At 45.9% G+C, this 21,807-nt stretch overlaps 1 protein-coding gene across 2 annotated transcripts in view; it reads left to right on the top strand.

Annotated features, from left to right (window-relative positions):
* The window catches only part of Dnah6 (dynein axonemal heavy chain 6), a 191,083-nt gene extending 171,525 nt beyond the window's left edge, over window positions 1-19,558 (top strand). For both annotated transcript variants that reach the window (XM_076939926.1, XM_034511794.2), the window contains 10 exons: window positions 1,311-1,449; window positions 3,145-3,264; window positions 4,182-4,303; window positions 8,530-8,659; window positions 11,146-11,273; window positions 12,168-12,353; window positions 12,846-12,918; window positions 14,669-14,820; window positions 15,830-16,052; window positions 19,328-19,558. In XM_076939926.1, coding sequence (XP_076796041.1) covers window positions 1,311-1,449; window positions 3,145-3,264; window positions 4,182-4,303; window positions 8,530-8,659; window positions 11,146-11,273; window positions 12,168-12,353; window positions 12,846-12,918; window positions 14,669-14,820; window positions 15,830-16,052; window positions 19,328-19,431 — 1,377 coding nt within the window. In that variant the 3' untranslated portion in view covers window positions 19,432-19,558. The remainder of the gene's footprint in view (window positions 1-1,310; window positions 1,450-3,144; window positions 3,265-4,181; window positions 4,304-8,529; window positions 8,660-11,145; window positions 11,274-12,167; window positions 12,354-12,845; window positions 12,919-14,668; window positions 14,821-15,829; window positions 16,053-19,327) is intronic.
* The last annotated feature ends 2,249 nt before the right edge of the window (window positions 19,559-21,807 follow it).

Raw genomic sequence — 21,807 nt, 5'->3', positions numbered from 1 at the left:
CCTTCTCTCTGTTCCATACATTCATTATGTGGTCTGGTACACACCCTGTGACGTTGTCCTTGAATTCTTGACTCTTTGCTTATCTCTAGGTGCTACTTTCTGGTTTTCTGTGTGCTCTACATAGGGTCCCTGGAGGGAAAGGGATGGGTAACGGTGAACAATATGGAATAAATAAACAAAACAATTAAACCAAATGATCTGAAGAGATGATAGAAGGGACCTCTGTACCACTACCGAAAGCAGCCATGATGTGAGGTAGTATAACATTTAACAAAAGTTTGATCCAAAGGCGAGAACGTGCGACCAACTTCTAACCCAGTTGAAATGTTTCATCAGTTTGAAATTAAGAAATTGGAGGTGGGAACAATAAAATAATAAAGGGAAAGGGGATTTCCCTATGGGAAGTGAGGACACGAAGACTGTGATTATGTCTACCAATTTCAGTTGTCTGTAATTTTTTGATGTCACCATGGAGAAGTCAGTGGTTGACCAGCATGGTCTGCCATGTCAACAAGGCACAGCCAAGCTCCTAAAAATAGTAGGGAAGAGAGCTGTGGTGCTTAATTCCAACTGCAGCTTGACACAAGCTACAATCACCTGGGAAGAGAGTCTCAGTGAAGGGTTGTCAGCATCAGCTTGGCCTGAAGCCATGTCAATCGTCTTGATGTGGGAAGGTCCAGCCCACTATTGGAGGAACCATTCCCCAGGCTTTGGTCTCCAGTTGTGTAAAGGAAGTGTGTTGAATACTCTCTCTGCTCTTGCCTACCCATGTGGTAAGACCAGTCGCTTCAAGTTCCTGCCGCCATGGCCAGTAGTAATGGGCTGTAACCTGGAGTTGAAAATACAAATAAGCCCTTTCTCCCTAAAGTTGCTTTCGGTCAGAACACTTTATCAAGGTGATGGAAATAAAACTAGGACAAGGATTCTCTCTCCCCATCTCCCTACCCCCATTTCCTTTTCTCTTTCATAATTAAAGTATATTTTTATGCCAAACTCTAGGTGGAATTTTTCCCTAATTTGAAATGTTTTATTTTACCCTACAGAACAGACTTTTTTGGTAGATCTGCCAAATCTAAGAAAAAACCAGATTCTCTTTTAGAAACTTGGGGACCATTCCATGAAGATGTGTTTGGCCTGCCTGGTAAAGGCCCGGCTGAAGCTGAACCAAACGTTTTTATCTGGCTGCAGTGTGGAGATAGCCACCACTAACGAAAACTTTTATTTTTCAATACTGAAAATTAACTTCTTTGTCATTAAACAAAATTAAGTTCGTCAATTTTATCTCAGGATGTTTTCATCTTTCATTCTAGGAGAGAAAGAAGTTCGGCCCCCTTGGCTGGAATATCTGCTATGAATTTAATGACAGTGATAGAGAATGTGCCTTACTGAACCTCAACCTTTACTGCCACGAAGGAAAGATCCCCTGGGATGCACTGATTTACATTACTGGTCAGTATGTGTGTGTGGCCAGGGCGTCTGGCCGTGGAGCAGAGCCGTTGGCTTATACCTGCCTGGCCCCTGTGAAGACTGTGTTCACCCCCAGTGTTTAATGTTGGCAATGACAACTGATGTTTTCATTGTTAATATACAATAGTGATAAGCACATCATGTAAATATCTATACACAGAAAATTAGGGAGACATCTGTGAGCAATAACAATAATTCCAGATATCATTTGTGTGTGTGTGTGTGTGTGTGTGTGTGTGTGTGTGTGTGTGTGTCAGTGGTATGTGTACATACCCATGTGTGTGATTTTACATGTGTGTACATGTGAAATCTAGAAGTAAGCATACAGTGTATTGCTTAATCACTCTTCACCTTATTTTTTTATTACTCTTTGAAAATTTCATATCCATATCCAATGTATCTTAATCACATCTGCCTTCCTCTTGTCCCTCCTACTCCCCTTATGCAGAAGGGGGAAGCCATTTTTCTTTGGGATGTGGCCACTGGTAGGTTTCTCCTTTTTGAGGCAGGGTCTCTCACTGAACCTGGAGCTCACCTATTTGGCTAGGCTGACTGGCCAATGTGCCCTGGGGACCCATCTGCCTCTGCCCTTCCCAAGTGCTGGGAGTATAAACACAAGCCATCAGGCCTGGCTTTTATGTAGATGCACGGGATCCAAACTCAGCTTCTCATCCAGGCACAGCAGGCACTTTACTGGCACCCATCCTGAGCCCCAGGTATACTTCAAATATATAACACGAGTCAATAAAGTCTTACATCAACCTTGACAATTTCCATACATGATATCCTATTGGGAACACTATGGTGATAAATAGAAAAGTGTGTCAATAAATCTAGAATCTTCCCAAGGCATTATATCAACATCAAAAATCATTCACCATGGTCCCTTCCTGCTCATGTTTTTTGGAAGAGCACTGAAGCATGCCAGGTGATACCTCTCTGGAGAGGGAGACAGTGCAGCTGTAACTTTAAATTCCCTCTGACATGATCTCTGACAGGCAAGCTCTCTCTTTCACTTGGGATCCATCTTTTCAACTTCCTGGCTCAGTAGCAATCATTTAAGAGGTGTTTATAAATCAACTGTCTTCCTACAAATGTAAGGTTCTGTTTCACTCAGTGAGTCCAAACAGAAGCAATGTCTTGTGGAAAGTGAGAGAGCATTTTAGAATCTGATAGTCACTGGGGGAAGTCAACACTCAGGAACATTCTGAAACAAAGGAAATGGGAAGAAAAGCCCAATGGCTTTAGATTCTATTGTTGAAAAAAATAAAGTAGAATTCTAAAACTGAAGGGATGGCTCAGCAGCTAAGAGCTGCTCTTGCAAAGGATCCAGGTTCCAGTCCCAGCACCGACGACATAGACGCTCAGGACTGCCTGTAGCATCACTTCCAAGTGACCTGACGCCCTCTTCTGGCCTCTGTGGGTTCCTGCATGCACATAGTGCATCTAAACTCATACAAAATCACAAACATACACATAACAATTTTAAAAAATAAAATGATTAGGGTAACATACACATATTAGATTTTTTTTTCTTCCTTTTAAAACTTGACTTATCTTAAAGGGACATAGCAACTACTTTTGATGTCAACTAAATGTGCATGTAAATAAACTCAATAGAATTTGGGTGCATTTATTAATGTAGAAATATGTTTTAAAATGCAAGCTCCCTTTCAGGTGAGATCACCTATGGCGGGAGAGTGACAGACACCTGGGATCAGAGATGCCTTCGGACTGTCTTGAAAAGATTCTTCTCTCCTGAAACACTGGATGATGATTATACATACTCTGACTCAGGTAAATGGTTTCTATTGGAGGAAAAAAAATCCCTTCCCAAGAAGCCTCAGCAGCATCTTCCAGTTTCTCAGCCCATCTTCACAGCTTCACTGCATCCCCATGTTTGACTGTCAAAGCTGGTTTGATAGAAAGAACACAACACTGTAAATTAACTCTGTATTAAACTTAATTGTATTATATCTAAATGCATTTTCAGAGCTCTGGGCTAATGTATTTTTAATATAATTAGAGAACACTTCCATTACCAAATACTGAGTACTGAAGACGTCTGAACTGGAGGTGCCTCGTTTTGAGTCAGACAGTAGGTAGATTGATGGCCACTGGGGTCAGCCTCTTAGAGGAAGGAATTCTATTACCACAGTGCAAGGTCACAAACGCTCCTATTGCCGAGTTGCTAGACACTGCTCCAAGTCAACTGTGTGTCGTGTCATCATTAGGAAAAGGGCAGTGGTCCTATACTTCAACATTTTGCAAATGCGACCTTTGATTTGAGAGATTAGAATCTGTTTGTCAAATGAATGCAAAGACAGTTTCTAAAATGAGCAGAAATCTGGATCCCTTAGTGAGACTCACTTCCAACAGTGTCCATCATCCTTCAGGCATGATACTAATCTCTGATGCTCACGGCCTCAAGAAAACTCAGTGAAACTATGGGGCTGGAACAATGGCTGAGTGGCTAAGGGTACAAACTGTCCTTGGAGAGGACATGTGTTCTGTTCCCAGCGCCCACGTCGAATGGCACACAGTCACCTGTAACTCCACCTCCAAGGAACTCGACACCCTCTTTCTGGCTCCCAAGGCACATGCACTCAGAACACACACACATATACAGATAATTTTTTAATTAAAATAAAAATCAAGCCAGGCGATGCTGATCCGTTTCACACACGTTTGTCTCTCCTGATTTTTAACGACAGGCATCTACTTTGCCCCCTTGGCTGACAGCCTCCAGGACTTTAAGGACTACATTGAAGACCTGCCTTTGATAGACGATCCAGAAATCTTTGGAATGCATGAAAACGCTAACCTAGTTTTTCAGGTATGTGGTCTTTCTGCTAAAAATACATATTTATATTGTGTATATGAACTCAAAATGGTCCTCCTGCCCACACAACCGTGTGACCTATAATGCCTTCAGGAAACAAGTAAAAGACTGGCCAACAATGGTTTCGGCTCAGCCTGGCGCCTTTGCAGTCTTTAATGAGGCTGATCTTCCAGCAGTGTCCAGAATCCTTCTGGGCTCCATACTCTGAAAAAATGAAGATGGTGCCCTCTGATGCTCAGGAAAATGAATAAAAGGATTAGATTCTCCCTGAATCTAGGCAGGGAGACTATCTTTCTTTTCAATTTATGTTTTGCCCATATACATGTTAGAAGGTGACGTCTACCTCAGAATCAAGGAATCTAACAACACTGGAATCTCTGAAATGAGTGTTGGCTCATTTCATGTTTGCCAACAATAATACTACTCCCTTCAGTGGGGCATAAAATGATGTGTCATATTTCTCTTGTTCTGCTTTCAGGAGAATATACCTGTGGCTAAACTTTCTATTTATTTCCCTCTGACTTTCAATCAATTATCCAAAAGGTGAAGGGTATGGGGAGGGGGAAGAGAGGTAGAAAGGATAAGGGAAAGAGAGCATTGGAGGGCTGACCCAACCTCCTCTTGAGGACGCTTCAAGACAAATAAAGCTGCCCTCCAACCCCCATGCAGAAATGTAAACCAGACGTGGAGACTTCTGTATTTTCCCATTGGTTTCAGAATGACTAGGAGAGCAGGTGTGTAATAAGTCCCAGGCCTGTTCGTCTCTACAGCTTCCCTTCTTCAACAGTTCTAGAATGGCAAAGCAGCCACTTCCCCTTAAGCAATTGTCCCCTTTTCTTCCATAAAAGTCTGATAAGATGGAAATTGGAGAGATAGTTCAGCAGTTAAAAGCACTAGCTGTTTTTCCAGAAGACTTGGATTCCATTCCCAGCACCCACGTGGCAGCTCATAACTGTCTGTAACTCCAGTTCCCGGTGATCCAGTGCCCTTTGCTGGCCTCCACAGACATGCATGCACACAGTGCACAAACGTGATACCCATAATATAGTGCACAGAGGTGGGCATGTGACCCAAGCTTAACCAAAGGCTGTTCTTCCTTCCTCTGCAACTCTAATTGGTCCAAGAAGTACACAGTATTTGCAAATGCTGAGTTTCAGGAAGGGTCCGCCAGAATCATTGGCATCCAGGATGTCATATCTGCAGTCATCTTTCTTTCCCATGATGCTCCCAGTCCCTCCCCAACCACCATACAGAGGAAGCTCATCTACCATGGGAAGCACTAAGAGCAAGGGAGAGCCACACAGCTGCACATATGCAGAGACAAGAGTCCCCACCCCCACCCCATGTGCGTGCACAGGGAGAGCACAGTGCCATCTCCACCCTCTCAGGGTTCCAGCTGAGCTGCAGAATTGAGCTGGCATTCTTGGTACAGATGCACAGGAAAAAAAGTTTACAGATTTAATAGAAGCTTTGTGTGGCACCACAAAATGAATGACAAATGAAGCCCAAAGAAATGCACAAACTTAGTCGCTTGGTGCTGTATTGCACACAGGGAGTCACTTTGCACAAACTTAGTCGCTTGGTGCTGTGTTACACACAGGGAGTCAGCAAGGGGAGACGTGACTAAAGGATGTGGCAGGTCAGAGCAGGATGCGGAGCTTTGTGTCTGTTGTTGTTATCGTTATCATAGATTATAAGGGAATAATAGTATCCCTCTATTCTTTTTCCTCACTTTAAGCCCTCTTATGTACCATCCTCTTGGTCCCCTTCAAATACATGACCTCTTCTCTTTAATTGGTGGTGGTGGTGGTGGTGGTGGTGGTGGTGGTGGTGGTGGTGGTAGTGGTGGGTGGTAGTGTGTGCATGTGCATATGTGTGTGTTCCTAAATACATATATGCAATCAGCTCAATCTGTATAATGTTATCGGTATGTATATATATTTTTTCAGGGCTGAGCATTTGGTAGTGTGTTCTTCGCTGGGAAGACTAGGATTTTTCTTTTTTTTTTGAGACAGGGTTTCTCTGTGTAGCCCTGGCTGTCCTGGAACTCACTGTGTGTAGACCAGGCTGGCCTTGAACTCACAAAGATCTGACTGCCTCTCCCTCCCAGGTACTGGGATTAGAGGTATGTGCCACCACACCCAGCAAGACTACTGTATTTTAACAAGGTCTCTTTCTACCAGATCCCCCTGGAAGAGTGGTTCTTTTTTCCTGATACCAGAAGGCATTCTTTCATGTGAGAGTTTTTAGCTGCTGTTTTCAGGAAGGAAGGAAAAGTTTGAAATCAGTCTTCCATCTGTTTGCAAGTTGCCTTTAGCTAGAGAAAATCTTCATATCAAAGTGGATTATGAAGTAGCATGGTCTGCTTAGGTTGAATAACTATCCCTTTCAATCAATGTGGTTGTCTTAGTTAGAATTTTACTGCTGTGAACAGATACTATGACCAAGCAACTCTTAGAAGGACAACATTTAATTGGGGCTGCTTACAGGTTCAGAGGTTCAGTCCATTATCATCAAGGAGGGAACATGGCAGCATCTAGGCAGGCATGGTGCAGGAGGAACTGAGAGCTCTACATCTTCATCTGAAGGCTGCTAGCAGAATACTGACTGCCAGGCAGCTAGGACAAGGTCTTAAAGCCCACACACCCACAGTGACACATTTCCTCCAACAAGGCATACCTCCTAATAATGCCACTCCCTGGACCAAGCATATTCAAACCACCACAGTGGTCTTAATGCAAAAGATTTCTTCCTACAGTAAGCAAGTTATATTTAAATAAATGCTTAGTAAAAACTGGTAAAGGACTGACTAGGACAGGAAGGGGGCAAATCTGCAAGTGTGTGGCAGCAGCCCCCTCTGCTGTCTGAGCCTGGCCTTGTCACCCCAGTGCATTGCCAAAATGTCAGTCTCTGAAACTGAGATGGACATGAGGAAGAGGTGAGCAGTTCTGAGAATGGAATTTGATGTTTCTATGAAGACCAACCAGATAACAACCAACCAGGATGGTAAGGCAGCCACCCCATGTATCAGATTCTGCTCGGACAATGAGTGCTGTTGGCTCTCTTTGTGGGCCACTTGGCCAGCCTGATGAGGTCCCGTCTCGTGCCTGACAAGCACTCCTTAGAGCCATTTGCTGCTGAAAGATGCTCTCCTAAAGAACCATGTGGACCAGACATAGAAGAAGCAGCCCTGTGTTCACACAGCTGCTGGGCCTGTCACCCTACTGGAAAGGTTGTTATAGTTTGTAGGGGAAGAAAGAAAGGAAGAAGATGCCCCAAAGAGATGGTTGAGCCAAGCCAGTTAAAGTGGAAACTTGCTGAACTTCCGGTCCAAGTTCAGGGATGCCCATGTCCATGTTGTGTCCAGAGCTCCATGGGAGACCATGTGTCATTCTGGCACAGAGGCCAGGAAAGATGGAGCTGACATGCTCTGCTAAGCTTGGTGAGCCCAAGCTAGAGTTGCAGGCCAAGCCCACTAATTGCCTGCCTCTATGCTGGGCAAACATTAATCAGATGATTATTGGTGGTGAAGTAGCTTTTGCCTTCCCTTCTAATCAATGGCCATATGGCCTCGGGCTAGGAAAGATGAATAGGTCTCAAGGTCCGCTGAACAGTGTTGTGTATGCAATCAACCATACTGTACACTTACAATTTGATTGAGAGAGATCTGGTAAGATGACTCTGTAGATAAAGGTTGCTGCCACAGTGTCTAATGGCATGAATCCAATCCCTAAGAATGAGAAAACTGACTCCTGCAAGCGGTCATCTGACCTCCACTCACACGTCACGGCATACGTGTGCACGTGCACACACACACACACATTTTTTTGTTGTTGTTGATTTTCTTTTTTGGTTTTATATTTATTTATTTATTTTATGTAGTGTGTACAACATAGTTTTCTTTACACACACCACAAGAGGGCATTGGATCCCATTACAGATATTGTGAGCCACCATATGGTTGCTGGGAATTGAACTCAGGACCCCTGGAAGAGCAGCCAGTGCTCTTAACCACTGAGCCATCTCTCCAGCCCCACAACACACCATTTTTTAATGTAATTTTTTTTTCTTAGTTTGGCTAGGAGAATGCTCTCATATTGTATTCACACTAATGCCTTTATTTTTGGAAACTTCTCTTATTTCTATATGTAAACGATACACACATGACAGACGCCATCTTGACTCCATCTTCCCTGTTTTCTTTCTTACCACCTTTGCAGTACAAAGAGACCAATACTCTAATCACCACCATTCTTGAGGTTCAGCCAAGATCCTCCTCTGGTGGCGAGGGCAAAAGCAATGACGAAATTGTTCAGGAGCTCGTCGCTTCAATCCGGACCAGAGTTCCAGGTAATAAATACTTGCTGGCATCTGCCCATAACGGGAGCTTGAGGAATAAACTCAGAGAACTAAATCGTAAGCAGATGTCGAGGCTTCATTTTTTTTCATAGGTTTTTCCTTCCCTAGTGAGCTTGCCTCGCATGGGGTTCTCCCCACTAGAGATGGTCTGTACCCGGATGGACATCCCACCTGCAGGGACCACGAGGAGCCGCCTGGCTTACAGCCCACACAACTCTAGCCAGGCTTTGCTCTGAGCTCTGATTCTAGAGTCTCTGGACTGGTGTCATCCAAGACAGTAGCTGCTGGCCACATGTGGCAGCTTGTTAACTTAAATAAGTCCCAGATTGAGTCTCTTGCACTGAGCATTTTGAGTGCTTGAGTCTTGGACAGTGCAGATAAGGACATTTCCAACATTGTTTAAGGTTTTACTTGAATCCCATTCTAGAAGCCACCTCAGTACTTTTCTTCCTTCAGGACAAACGGCTAAGTTACTTTAACCTTAGGGAATTTTTTTCCCTAGTAATCGCAAAAGAGCAACTCTACTTCCCTGAAGCTGACAAAATGCTTACGTCCCTAGAGCATTTGTTCATGGTTGGAAGTGAAGTCATGACAAGGGAAAGTAGAATGAGGCAGAGAGAAGGAGCATGACAGAGTCCAGGCAATACTCCAAAGGCTGCCAGCACCAAAGAAGCCATGTGACCCAAGAATAATCCCGTCATTCCCCAAAACACAAGGGCCAGGCCCCACAAACAGAATGTCCACTGGGCAGGGAGTTCTGTTAATGTCGAAGAAAATGGACCCTTAATTTAGGAAGCAGTTTCTTCTCAATGGTAGAGGTGGGAGGGTAGAGATGGAGCAAGGATGCCGGGCGGTGGAGGCAGTGGACTTTCTCCAGAGCCCTATTGATGCTGACGAGATTTTCCCTCTGTGCTTCATGAAGCTCACACTTAGGGCGCGAAATAGGAAGCAGGCTTCTCCACTCTTCCTGGAGCTTATGCTTTTCCTGTGAAATGAGAAGCAGGCCATCTGCCGAGTCTGAGGGGACAGGGGGTCTGGTCGGCTCTACAGAAGAACTTGGATTTGAAATGTCCCCTGAAAGAAATGATAGGGCTCCTGTAACCACAGCTCTGTGACCCAGAGAAATGAGGCTGACCCACACCCTGCTGAGTGATGTCCCTCCAACAGCCAAATTGTGAATAATCTAGTCTGTGTATAGTGCATAGCACAGTTTCCACAGACATGCAAGGAAAACACAAGTCCTGCCTTCATTCTAGCCCATGTGGCTCATCTGGACCTCTGATTTGTAGGACTGGGGGGTAGGAAGGACACACCCATTCTCCCTCCAGTGTGACCAGTTGTCTGTCAGTGATGCTCAGTAACCAGGATAAACTCCTATGTCTGTCTCTGCCCCCTCTCCCACTCCAACCCCCTCCTCTCCAGAAAGCAGTGCAGGTCTACAGGGAAAAACAAGACTTACACACTCATATTCCTGTAGAGGTGGGGTGGGGTTAACTGGGAACCCACCTTCTGGTCTCTGAAATGTCAGTTGCTGGCCGAGCCATCACCTTTCTGAGTGACATTTGCTACAGAGGTGTTCAGAGCTCTGCCTCTCATCCTACCAAAGACAACGTATCTTGTGTGGAATCAGAGGATGGCCTGTAGAGTCGGTTTTCTCCCTTCGCTATGTGTGCCTCAGGGACTGAACTCAGATCAGGCTTCTCAGCAGGCACCGTTACCCACTGATCCATCCCCCTGCTCCACCTCCACACCCACTGTCAGACTGACTCACAGGAGCCCCTCGCCCAGACCTGCTGATTCCAGTCACTCTGACTTCTGCCATACCGTTTCCTCTCAGCTCCTCCCCGTGATTACCCAGACAGGGAGCAGGCTGTTCTTTACTCTTTCTGGTACATGCACGCTTTCCTTCCACAGTATCCCAGCCAGTGTCTCACTCAATCTACCTACCTGTGTCCAAGCCAAAAGTTCAAACAGGCACAGAGGGTGAAAAGAGTCATAACAAGTGAAATACTGATTTAATATCTCTCTCTCTCCCTCTCTCTCTTTCACACACACACACACACAGACACACACACACGCACACACGTTTTCCCTGACTGCCGTTAATTGAAGCCTTATTTTTGTGACTGCTTCTATGTAAGCACAGGTGGATCATCAAAGAATTATAAATAATAAAAACTATTGTCAACATTAAGCTCTGGCTTAAATGATGAGAGAAAGTAGCTTTAGGGGGAAACACGTAACAAAGATCCAGGCTCAGTGAGATGGCTCAGTGGACAGAGCGCTCATCCGGCAAGCCTGGCGCCCCCTGTCGTGCACAGGTGTTCAATCCACGGAACTCACAGGAAGGTGGAGGGTGAGAACGGACTCCTCAAAGTTGTCCCTTGACCCCCCCCCCCCAGCCATGGATGGCACAGCATGCACACCCCCACACTCACACGTCCTATGGTCTGAGCAGCCACCTGTGTGTGTTACAGAATCCCTACAAATGGAGGGCGCTTCCGAGACCCTTTTTGTCAAGGACCCTCAAGGACGCCTGAACTCCCTGACTACCGTCCTGGGCCAGGAAGTGGACCGGTTCAACAATCTTCTGAAGTTAATACATGTATGAAAGTTTACCTCCATCATTGCAACTGGGTAGCTGGGCCACCAGAAAAAAGCGCTCTAAGAACATGAGTGTGCTTAAAAGTCTCCAGCCCGTCTTTCCTAAGCTTCTATTTGGCTGTGCTGACCGCTTCCTCAGACCCAGGCTGTGTATGGTTGAGTCTGTAGTCTCTTATTCTAACAGTGACTGTGTGAATGTGTGACACTGCAAACCCTCAAGCTCCTCAGCGGCCTACTTTACATCTTTAGAGTTGTGTCAACTCACTTGAAATTTTCCAGGACCTCAGCACTCAGTTAAGAGTGCGTTGGGGCTGAGGAAATAGTTCAGTCAGTACAGTGCTTGCCTTGCAAGCATAATGGCCAAAGTGCAAGCCCCAGAACTCATGTGGAAGAAAGAAAAAAAAAGCCTCAGGCAGTAGCGTGCATTTATAATCCCAGCTAAAAGAAACAGAGAGAAAGGTGGATCCTTGGGGAATCATTGGCCAGCGAGCCTAGCCTAAGAGCCAGCTCAGCAATTAAGAGCTTTTTTTTTTTTCCTCTTCCAGAAGACCTGGGTTCAATTCTCAGTACCTGCATAGCATCTCACAACCATCTGTAACTCCAGTCACAGAGAATCAGATGCCCTCGTCTGGCCTCCACAGGCACCAGGCACACATGTGGTACACAGATATACACACATGCAAACACTTAAACACAGAAAATAATAACATAAATAGATGTGATTTTTAAAAGGTTAAGACAATGCCTGAGGAATGATATCCGAGGTTTGTCTTCACCACATGTGTGCACATACGCATGCTCAAACACATATATGTGGACCGTGAAAGCCATTTTCCTCTCCTCTCCATCTGATAATTACTCCTGTAATGAGCGCTAATCTTTTTCATTCTCTCAGATCTCTCTAGAAACACTCAACAAAGCCATTGCTGGACTCGTGGTTATGTCTGAAGAAATGGAAAAAGTGTATCAGAGTTTCCTCAACAACCAGGTTCCCTCTCTTTGGTCTAACACAGCCTACCCATCTCTGAAGCCACTGGGATCATGGGTCAAAGACCTTATTCTGAGGACTGCATTCGTGGATGTATGGGAAACTTCACTTGTTTGGGGTTTAATGGGTTTGACAAAGTGGTTGTCCCTAAACTCCCAAGGGAGCTCCAAGTAGCAACAATTGGGAATCATTTGATTCCAGAGAAATAGAACCTTCCAAAATGGCTTCACTTGGAAGGAGTTAAGCAGATTATAATGCCATTTTCCCTAGGCTCTTATCTATATATTGGTTTTCAACTCTGAGCCATTTGTGAGGCTTTAACTACAGAGTATGGCCCCACTGTAAGGTGCAAAACACAACATGTCTCCACACAGCCATGTGTACTTTGGCTGCCCAAGCCTCTTGTCCCTTGCGGCTCCAGACTTGCAGCCAAGGCTGGGAGGTGAGAAGGGAGATGGGCCAGCAGTAAGAAGACAGAGAGTAATTCAGGATTTCGTTAGACACCACTCCCCCTCCAACACTGACTTAGATGGCAGACCCCACCTCAGAAACGAAGTGCCTCATGAAATCCTGTCTCTCCCCCAGCTGTGGCTCAAACGAGGACAGCCCAAATCCTTTTGGATTTCCGGGTTCTTCTTCCCTCAAGGATTTCTCACAGGTATGGATGCCTCCCCTAGGAAAGGCTCACAGGAAAAGTTGTGGTTTGTAGGAGCTGGGGAAATGACCTGATTGGCCCTGCTGATCTAGGACAATCTAAGATTACTCTTTCTCCATCACCAGGGAGAGATGAGCGGGAAGGCAGAAATAGATGCTCCCTGATAATCTGATCCTTGCCCTTCCCAGGTTACTATGCATGGGTTTGATTTAGGTTAAATCCATGAATGGATAGCTATTGATGCAATTCTCCATGTGACACAACCCTCCCCCGCCCTGCCCCGCCCCGCCCCGCCTCACCCCCACACATGATTAAGCTCTAATCAGCCTCCTCTCTCTAAAAAATACTTCCTATTTTGAGGCAGAGTCTCTTGTAGCGCAGATGGCCTTGACCTCCATGGGCAGCCAAGGCTGACTTAGGATTTCTAACCCTACGCCTCCACTTCCCCAGTTCTGGGACTGCATGCACAAACCACCATGCCCCAGTTTCAGGCGGTGCTAGGAATTGAACCCAGAGCTCAGTGCATTCTAGGCAAGCAACATCCCCAGCCTTAAAAAAAACTCTTGATATCCCTTCATCAGTCCTAGGAGATTTAACTGAAGAGTCCCGGAGGGATCCAGACCTTGGGGTGTCTGGGTACCCAATCCTCAGTTTGTCTCATTCCTAATCCCTGCCAAACAGCCCATATAAGCAAGCTGGACAAAATCCTGAAGTTAGGGAAACCTGCCCTAAAACTCCCACTGATTTGTCTCTCCCATGGCAGGCAGCATGCTACAAACTTAATCCCTACGCAGCCTTTGTTTTTTGTTTATTTTTTGGTTGGTTGGTTTTAGTTTGGGATTTGTTAGTACTTTTTGTTTGAGATTTTGGGTTTTTGGTTTTGTTTTGTCTTTGGTTGGTTGGCTAGTTTATTGGTTAGTTGGTTGGTCAGGTTTTTGTTTGTTTGTTTGGTTGGTTGGTTGGTTGGTTATGTTGTTATTCTTTTGTTTTGTTTTTGACATGGAGTCTCAACTATGTAGCCCTGGCTAGCCTGGAACTCACTATGTAGATCTGGCTGGCCTTGAACTTACAGAGATCTACCTGCCTCCATCTCCCAAGTGCTGGGTTTAAAAGTGTGTGCCACCATGCCCAGCTTGTTTGTTTTATAGGGTGTGTGTGTGTGTGTGTGTGTGTGTGTCTGTGTGTGTGTGTGTGTGTCTGTGTGTGTGTCTATGCGTGCGCGTACACGCGCGCACACCAGCACTTGAGCAAGTATTTGTATATGCATGTGTGTGCAGATGCCTGTGGAAGCCAGAAGAGGTTGTTGGCGTCCCTAGTGCTGGATTTATAAGTGGTTGTGAGCTGCCTGATGTGGATTCTGGAAGCTGAACTTGGATCTCTGCAAGAGTAACAAGTGCTCTTAACTACTGACCCGTCTCTGCAGCCTCCTGTCCTCTCTTCTTAATCATGACATGAATTCATTCATCTATTTATTTATGTATATGGAGGGAAGGCAATGCAAAACAGATGTGGAGGTCAGAAGACAACTTGCTGGAGTTGGCTTTCTCCTCCCATGATGCAGGTTCTGGGGATCAACTGCAGGTCATCAGGCTTGGCAGCAAGTGCCTTTACCTGCTGAGTCATCCCACCAGCCCTGATGGGTTTCTATGGAGAGGAAGCTCACTAATGGTAGCACAGTCTGGGTTGACAGGAGGGACATAGTACATGTGGCAGAGGAATGTGCTTTGAGGGGCCCACCTTTTCGTATTTTCAGGAACTCTCCAGAACCACGCTAGAAAATATAACTTGCCTATAGACGAGCTGAGTTTCAAGTATAACATGATCCCAGTCTACCGAGATCAAGCCACCGTGATAGAAGCAGCCAAGGACATTCAATTTGGAACAGAACTGCCCATGGACAAGGAGGTATTGTCTACCCGACTACATGGCAAAGACGCTTCTATCCTACTGTCAGTGGATCATTCAGCCAGTCTCACCTGCCCCGCCACTGCCATTTGCAGGAATGGGAGGAGAGGGTACTCATTCCCCAAAGCCAGTTCCTCAGCAGCAATTGGATGGGAACTTCTCAAACAGAGGCCAATTTATAGAAATAGTTCTCTATATAGAGCCATATGATTTAGACTTAGACAGCAGTGGTCTCCATCTTACAGAGGCAATATGACAAGACACTGAGGATAAGAGTTTCAGAATAAAATAACCTTGAGTTTGAATCCTGGCTCTACCCTTCACCAGCCATGTCTGCTGAAACAACTGCTTACAAATCTGAACTTGGATGTTCTCATCTGTGGTGGACTAATGACAGGACTCTAAGAACAGAGTGGCACATGCCACAGAGCCAACACGGAGCTCACTCACGATAACCCACTGTGATATTATAGACCAAATTTGCCCTCAGCAGCCAACAGCCCCCTCCTGGCAGAACTGAAATGCTGGCTGAATACCTCTTCCTCCTAGAACCACAGTAAAATAACTGATAGCTGTGTGCTACAGAGGCAGTCATGATGGGTTTTGCGATACTTCAGATAGTACTGCAGATATATGCTCTGTCTTCTAGAAGGGCACCCAGATTCTGAGAAGAACAGGGGGTCATTCCAGCCCTTGCCTCACTCTGCTTCTCAGGAAGAAGAGAAAAGTCCTTATTCATAATGTGAGGTAGTCTAAAGTAGTCATAATTGGGTTTCCCAGGGGCATTTCCAACTCTGCATCCTGGTAGGGTATGGACAGCATCAAATTCAGTATAAACTGAGGATGAGGGTGGCCCATCCCTCAAATCTTTAGGGTACCCTTCTCTAAAATACAGTAGTATACGGTACTGGGTTTAGAAGTTCTTGTTGAAACGGTGGGACACAAGCCATGCCTCCAACTGTTAATCCCTTCTCCTCTGCTCATCCCTAAACTTCTGAGTTTCTTTCAGTTGCCCTCTCCTGAAGATGGGGTTCTTGTTCATGGAATGTTCATGGATGCTTCTCGGTGGGACGATCAGGACATGGTCATAGAAGATGCATTGCCAGGGCAGATGAATCCCATGCTGCCTGTAGTTCACTTTGAACCAAAACAAAACTATGAGCCAATCCAAACACTCTACCACTCCCCACTCTACAAAACAGGAGCCCGGGCAGGAACACTTTCAACCACAGGTGAGCATGTCCTTAAGATTTGTCCATGGGGCCTGGCGGTGGTGGCGCACGCCTTTAATCCTAGAACTTGGGAGGCAGAGGCAGGCAGATTTCTGAGTTCGAGGCCAGCCTGGTCTACAGAGTGAGTTCCAGGACAGTCAGGGCTACACAGAGAAACCCTGTCTCCAAAAACCAAAAAAAAAAAAAACAAAGATTTGTCCATAGGGCTGGAGAGATGGCCCAGCAGTTAAGAGCACTATTTGAGACTCTTACACAGGACCAAGGTTTGATTCTTGTCACCCACAATGTGGCTTACAAACATCTGTAACTCCAGTTCCAGAGGATCCAGCGCCCTCTTCTGTATACCAAGGGCACTGCACACGTGTATTGCACAGGCAGACAAACAGGCCAAACACCCACATGCATAAAAATAAATGAATATTTTTAATTATACATATAATAACTAAATAAAAACTTCAATCAGAACCCAAATGCTGCTGGGCAAGGTGGCACACACCTTTAATCCCAGCAGAGGCAGGCAAATCTCCGTAAATTCAAGGCCAGTCTGTGGTCTATTGTCGAAAAGAGGTTTTAAAATGAACTAAGTAGAAAGCTAGGTTCCAAAACTCCAAGTGGACCTGAGATGCAGTCCTACAAAATGGAAGCAGAGAGAAAGAAAACAGACAACATAAGATGTGAGCCCGGGGGCTGGAGAGATGGCTCAGTGGTTAAGAGCACTGACTGCTCTTCCAGAGGTCCTGAGTTCAATTCCCAGCAACCACATGGTGCCTTACAACCATCTGTAATGGGATCTGATGCCCTCTTCTGGTGTGTCTGAAGACAGCGACAGTAAACTCATATATAGATTTATAATTATAAATTTAATTTATAGTTAAAGGAGATTTAGGACACACATTGCTGTGAGGTGTGGCCCTTATTTAAACTTTGAATCAAGGTAACTGTCAAGTACCAATATAATATATATATGTGTGTGTGTGTGTGTGTGTGTGTGTGTGCACTAGAAAACATTGAATGGCTCTTAGAAGTTAATATTTTAGCTGTAATATTTGCGCCTTTAGGAGTCATGATTTAGAGTCACATACTAAAATAGATGCATCAAAAATTTTTACCTAATATTTCTTCAGAATAATCTAAGAGGCATGTGAAGTGTGTGTCGCGAGATGGATATAGAGGACCATTTATGCTTTTATTTTTTTTTTCCACAAAAAAAGAAAAGCTAAACATGATCAAACATCAACAGTGAAACTGGCTGACCAATCAGAGTGTTCTAACAATTTCTCAATCTGGTTTAGAACAACACAATAATACTGTTTTAAAACTAAGCTGAACAAATGGCTATCCAAGTCTCTTGTTAGCTGTAGCAGCATGAGGAAGGATGGAAGCAGGCCGTTTCCTGCTGAGATGAAGACCTGAATGATTCTCAGATGTCAAACATGTTTCTTCACTAAGGGGTCCCCACCCACCTCAGAGTAAGTTCAGCTAAGCCTCTGCACAGGCCCTGGTCCTGCCTGCAGACAGCAGCTTTTGTGAGCAGGCTCTGTATTTCTAAAGCCCCTTTAATCCCTTCTGTTCAAGCACCCTGACACTCTGGGAATACAACCTTTATTTCTGCATCCTTTTCTTTCTCATTCATCCATGCATGCGTTTTTGAGCTGGTCTCGCTATGTAGCCCCAGCAGTTTGGAACTTCCCATGTAGTCCAAGCTGGGCGTCCAGCTCGTAGAGATCCACTTGTCCACGCCTGCCCAGCACTGGGAACAGGTGTGATCTACCACACCCAGACTGTGATTTCTTTCTATTTATGTATATTTGGTGGGGCAGGGCAGAGAATGGTATGTACACCTAAATGCACATACCCACAGGGGCCAGAAGAGGGCACCCGATCCCCTGGAGCTGGAGTTACTGGAGTTGTAAGCTGCCTGACATTGGTGTGGGAACTAAACTCAAATGTACACTCTTAGCCATTTAACCATTTCTCCAGCCCTCCTGCACCCTTACACATTCAGCTGTCCCTAACCTTCTAATCACCCTCCTTCCCTCTGCAGTAAGCAGCGACCTTTACTTTCTTTAACGATAGTCCACTACACAGCAGTGTCATAGCCGTCCTGTTTGTCAGAAGCACAAGACCTCTGACATTAGCCCTCCAGGATGTGTGACAGGAGACACACACACACACACACACACACACACACACACACACACACACATCTATCCCAATCATCTACCCCTTGGAGGTGTTTACTGTCTACCTTTGAGTCATCCAGAGTAGACTGTTCAGTGAAGCCCTGAGGAGACCGCGGTGAGATTGAGAGAGAGGGGATTTTGGAAGGCAGCTAAACTCACTTCTGACCAACAGAGAATTGATTCTGCTTAAACTGCAGGGGTTTAGTTGTGTCCTAAGTCTTCCTCCAGACTTAGGGAAGGCCTCGTGTACTCCGGGCACTGGTTGCCTGCAGAGAAGTATACATTGGGCTGGCCCTCAAAGAAGCACGGAGACAAATTTCTGGACTGCATAAAATGAGTAAATACACGGGAGAGGTGTCTAGGTCAGCTTGCCTTTGAACTTAGCTGTTGCACTGGAAAGCCTGAGATCCAATGGGCCAGAAAGGTGAAAAGGTAGAGGCACCTCTGCTGGGTGCACAGCCACCTTCCCTGATGCCCATCCACACCGACAGAATCTGAGAAAGTAGCACCAGAAGGAGCAGTAGCCATCTGAGGGCACTATCTCCACCTTGATGCCCCTTTAGACAGCCACAGCAGGGAAAGGACTCTGTAAGAGTGACTTGCTATACAGAATGGCTACGTGCTGAAGTCAGAATGTCTGTCATTGTGCCTGTTCATTCCAGGACAGTCTTCCAGTGTAGGGTGGAATGAAGGAAGGACGGATAGATAGACAACTACATGTAGAGATACCCTACCTACCACCAAATACCCCTAAGTCCCACCAAAGTGTCAGGCCAGAACCCCAGCCCAATGCTCCTGGATTCAGACTGCAGGAAACCTGAAACATACTCATTAAGACATAAGATCTAAGCCAGACAGACCTTAAAGCACCGTGTATTCCAAAGGCTCCTTTTGTACTGCCTGAGACTGGAACCCTCAGAGGACTGTGCCCAGCATCTTCAGGTTCAGCCAGGTCTGGAGCTAGAGCCTCTTGACTCTCAGTATCTTATCTCTGTGAACCCAGAGGTTACTGTTTAAAATAACAGCTCTTCTTTCCCACCCTACCCCCACCCCCGCTCCCACCCCACCCCCACCTCAATCCCCTTTTATTAGGCCATTCGACCAACTTCGTGGTGACTGTCCTCTTACCCTCCAAGAGGCCCAGTGATTACTGGATTGCCAAGGGGTCAGCGTTGCTCTGCCAGCTGAGTGAGTGAGTGAGTGGGGGCCTCGCTGATCCAGAGATTGTCCCTGAAGAGGAGGAAGTGACCTCCAACCTGACTTAAGGATAGCAGCTGTGGCTGTTATTTCTCCCGTGACCTACAATAAAGTTGTTTTCAGTTATTTCTGTTGGAAATCCCAGCTGTGATGTGGAGGCGACCGAGTCACGCACCCCTGGTAAACCCACTCCCAACTCCATGGGAAAGCCGGGCTAGGCTGCTGCTCTTCAGGGTGTCACTGAAGGCCTGGGAAGAGTCAGAGTTGGCCCCTAATTCACACAGGATCCTGTCCTTGTCACACTCCTAAGAGAGGCCCACAGTCTACATTAGCCACGTGGCCCTGAGACTTCTGTTTCTAGACCTAATTAAGGAGCTCAAAACTCCAACGGCAACAACGTTTAGATACTGTGACATGACATTATTCCACACCAAGCTCATCCTTGGGAACTGTGCAACTGAATCACCACAAAGCCGTGAAAAAAAATCTTGCTAGTGTACAAGTGTGTATGGTGTTTGTGTGTGAGTGTGTGTTGTGAGCGTGGGCGCATGCACATGTAAAAATCAGAGGGCAGTCATCACCCTCCACTTTGAGAAGGGTCTCTCTCTTGTTCACTGCTGCGTATGCCACCACAGCTGGCCCATGAGCTTCTGGCAATTCTCCCGTCTCTGCCTTTCATGTCCAAGAAAGAGTAGACTGGGATTTCAGACATGCCACTATGTCTGGCTTTTAATACGGGTTCTGGAGACTCCACTCAGGCTCTTAGGCTTCTGTGGCAAGCACTCTACCCACTGAGCCATCCCCTCTGCCCATCACAGTGTTTTAAGTAAGCTTATGATTTTGTGTTGGGAAGCATGCATAGCTGTCGTCAGCCACGTGCACCACACAGGCTACAGACTGAACATGCCAGGCCCAAGAGGACAGAAAAGGGACTGTGGTGGTTTGAATATGCTTGGCCCAGGGAGTGGCACTATTTGGAGGTGTGGCCTTGTTGGAGGATGTCACTGTGGGCGTGGGCTTTAAGACCCTCCTCCTAATTGTAAGGGAGCAAGTCTTCTAGCAGCCTTCAGATGAAGATGTAGAACTCTCAGCCCTGCCTGCATCATGCCTATGTGGACACTACCATGCTCCCACCTTGATGATAATTGACTTTATCTCTGAACTTACAAGGTAGCCCCAATTAAATGTTGTCTGCGAGTTGCCTTGGTCCTGGTGTCTGTTCACAGCAGTGTAACCTTAACTAAGACAGTGACCATTGGGTGAGAGATGCTGAGTTGGCCAAGGCTCAACGTTCCTGTACCAGGCACAACCAAGGCAGTTAGCTCTACACCTGCCACTTCACTCAGAGTCTCCCTACGAGACCCAGTAAACATGTAAATACTAAGTAGTGCAGGAGTCGGTAGTGTAAAAACTATTCCATACAGCCCCTCCAACAAAACCAACCCACCCTCAGTGTCTAGTGAGATGCCTAACATGCTACGTGTAATGAAAGCATCTATGGAGCACAGAGAGCACCCTATACACTAGACCCTGACTAGAGACCTGCATAGCCCACTGATGGCCCTGCATGTACAGTCAGGCACACAGAGAGAGAGAACAGTGTGGGGCCCAGGAGATGTGCTGTAGTAGATTCCAGAGGGTGAGAGCCACACAGCTACTAACTCACATATACACGCAAGGAACGAACATCTGCTCAAAAGATGTCTATTTTTAGGAAACTCTTAAAATTATCTCCTTACACCCTGTGGTGGTTTGTATATGCTCAGCCCAGGGAGTGGCACTATTAGGAGGTGTGGCCTTGCTGGAGTAGGTGTGTCACTGTGGGTGTGGGCTTTAAGACCCTCATACTAGCTTTCTGGAAGCCAGTATTTGGCTAGCAGCTTTCAAATGTAGAGCTCTCAGCTCCTCCTGCACCATGCCTGCCTAGATGCTGCCATGCTCCCACCTTGATGATAATGGACTGAACCTCTGAACCTGTAAGCCAGCCCCAATTAAATGTTGTCCTTATAGGAACCAAGAGTTGCCTTGGTCAATGGTGTCTGTTCATAGCAGTAAAACCCTAACTAGAACACGCCCTACTGTGTCACACGACTGCTGCATAGTTACCCATCAATCCTTTGAAAAAAGAAGCATGTCCAATGTGTATTTTCCTGTATCGGTGTCACATCCTGCTAGAAATCATAATTCTAACACTCAGGAGGCTGAGGCAGGGGAATTCCATTTTAATTTCATTGATGTCCTTCAGAATAGACTTTCACTCAGTCCCCTATGCCCCAGATCCTCCACTCCCTCATCCACCCTGACGTTTGTGAAGCACTTACTCAACACAGGATCTCAGCACCTACTGATCCAGACTCCACATATCTGCTCATCAG

This window comes from Arvicanthis niloticus, chromosome 9 (assembly GCF_011762505.2).
Source record: "Arvicanthis niloticus isolate mArvNil1 chromosome 9, mArvNil1.pat.X, whole genome shotgun sequence".
NCBI classification, from domain to species: Eukaryota; Metazoa; Chordata; class Mammalia; order Rodentia; family Muridae; genus Arvicanthis; species Arvicanthis niloticus.
Note: the sequence above shows the minus strand (reverse complement) of the source record. Positions and strands in the feature narration are given on the sequence as shown.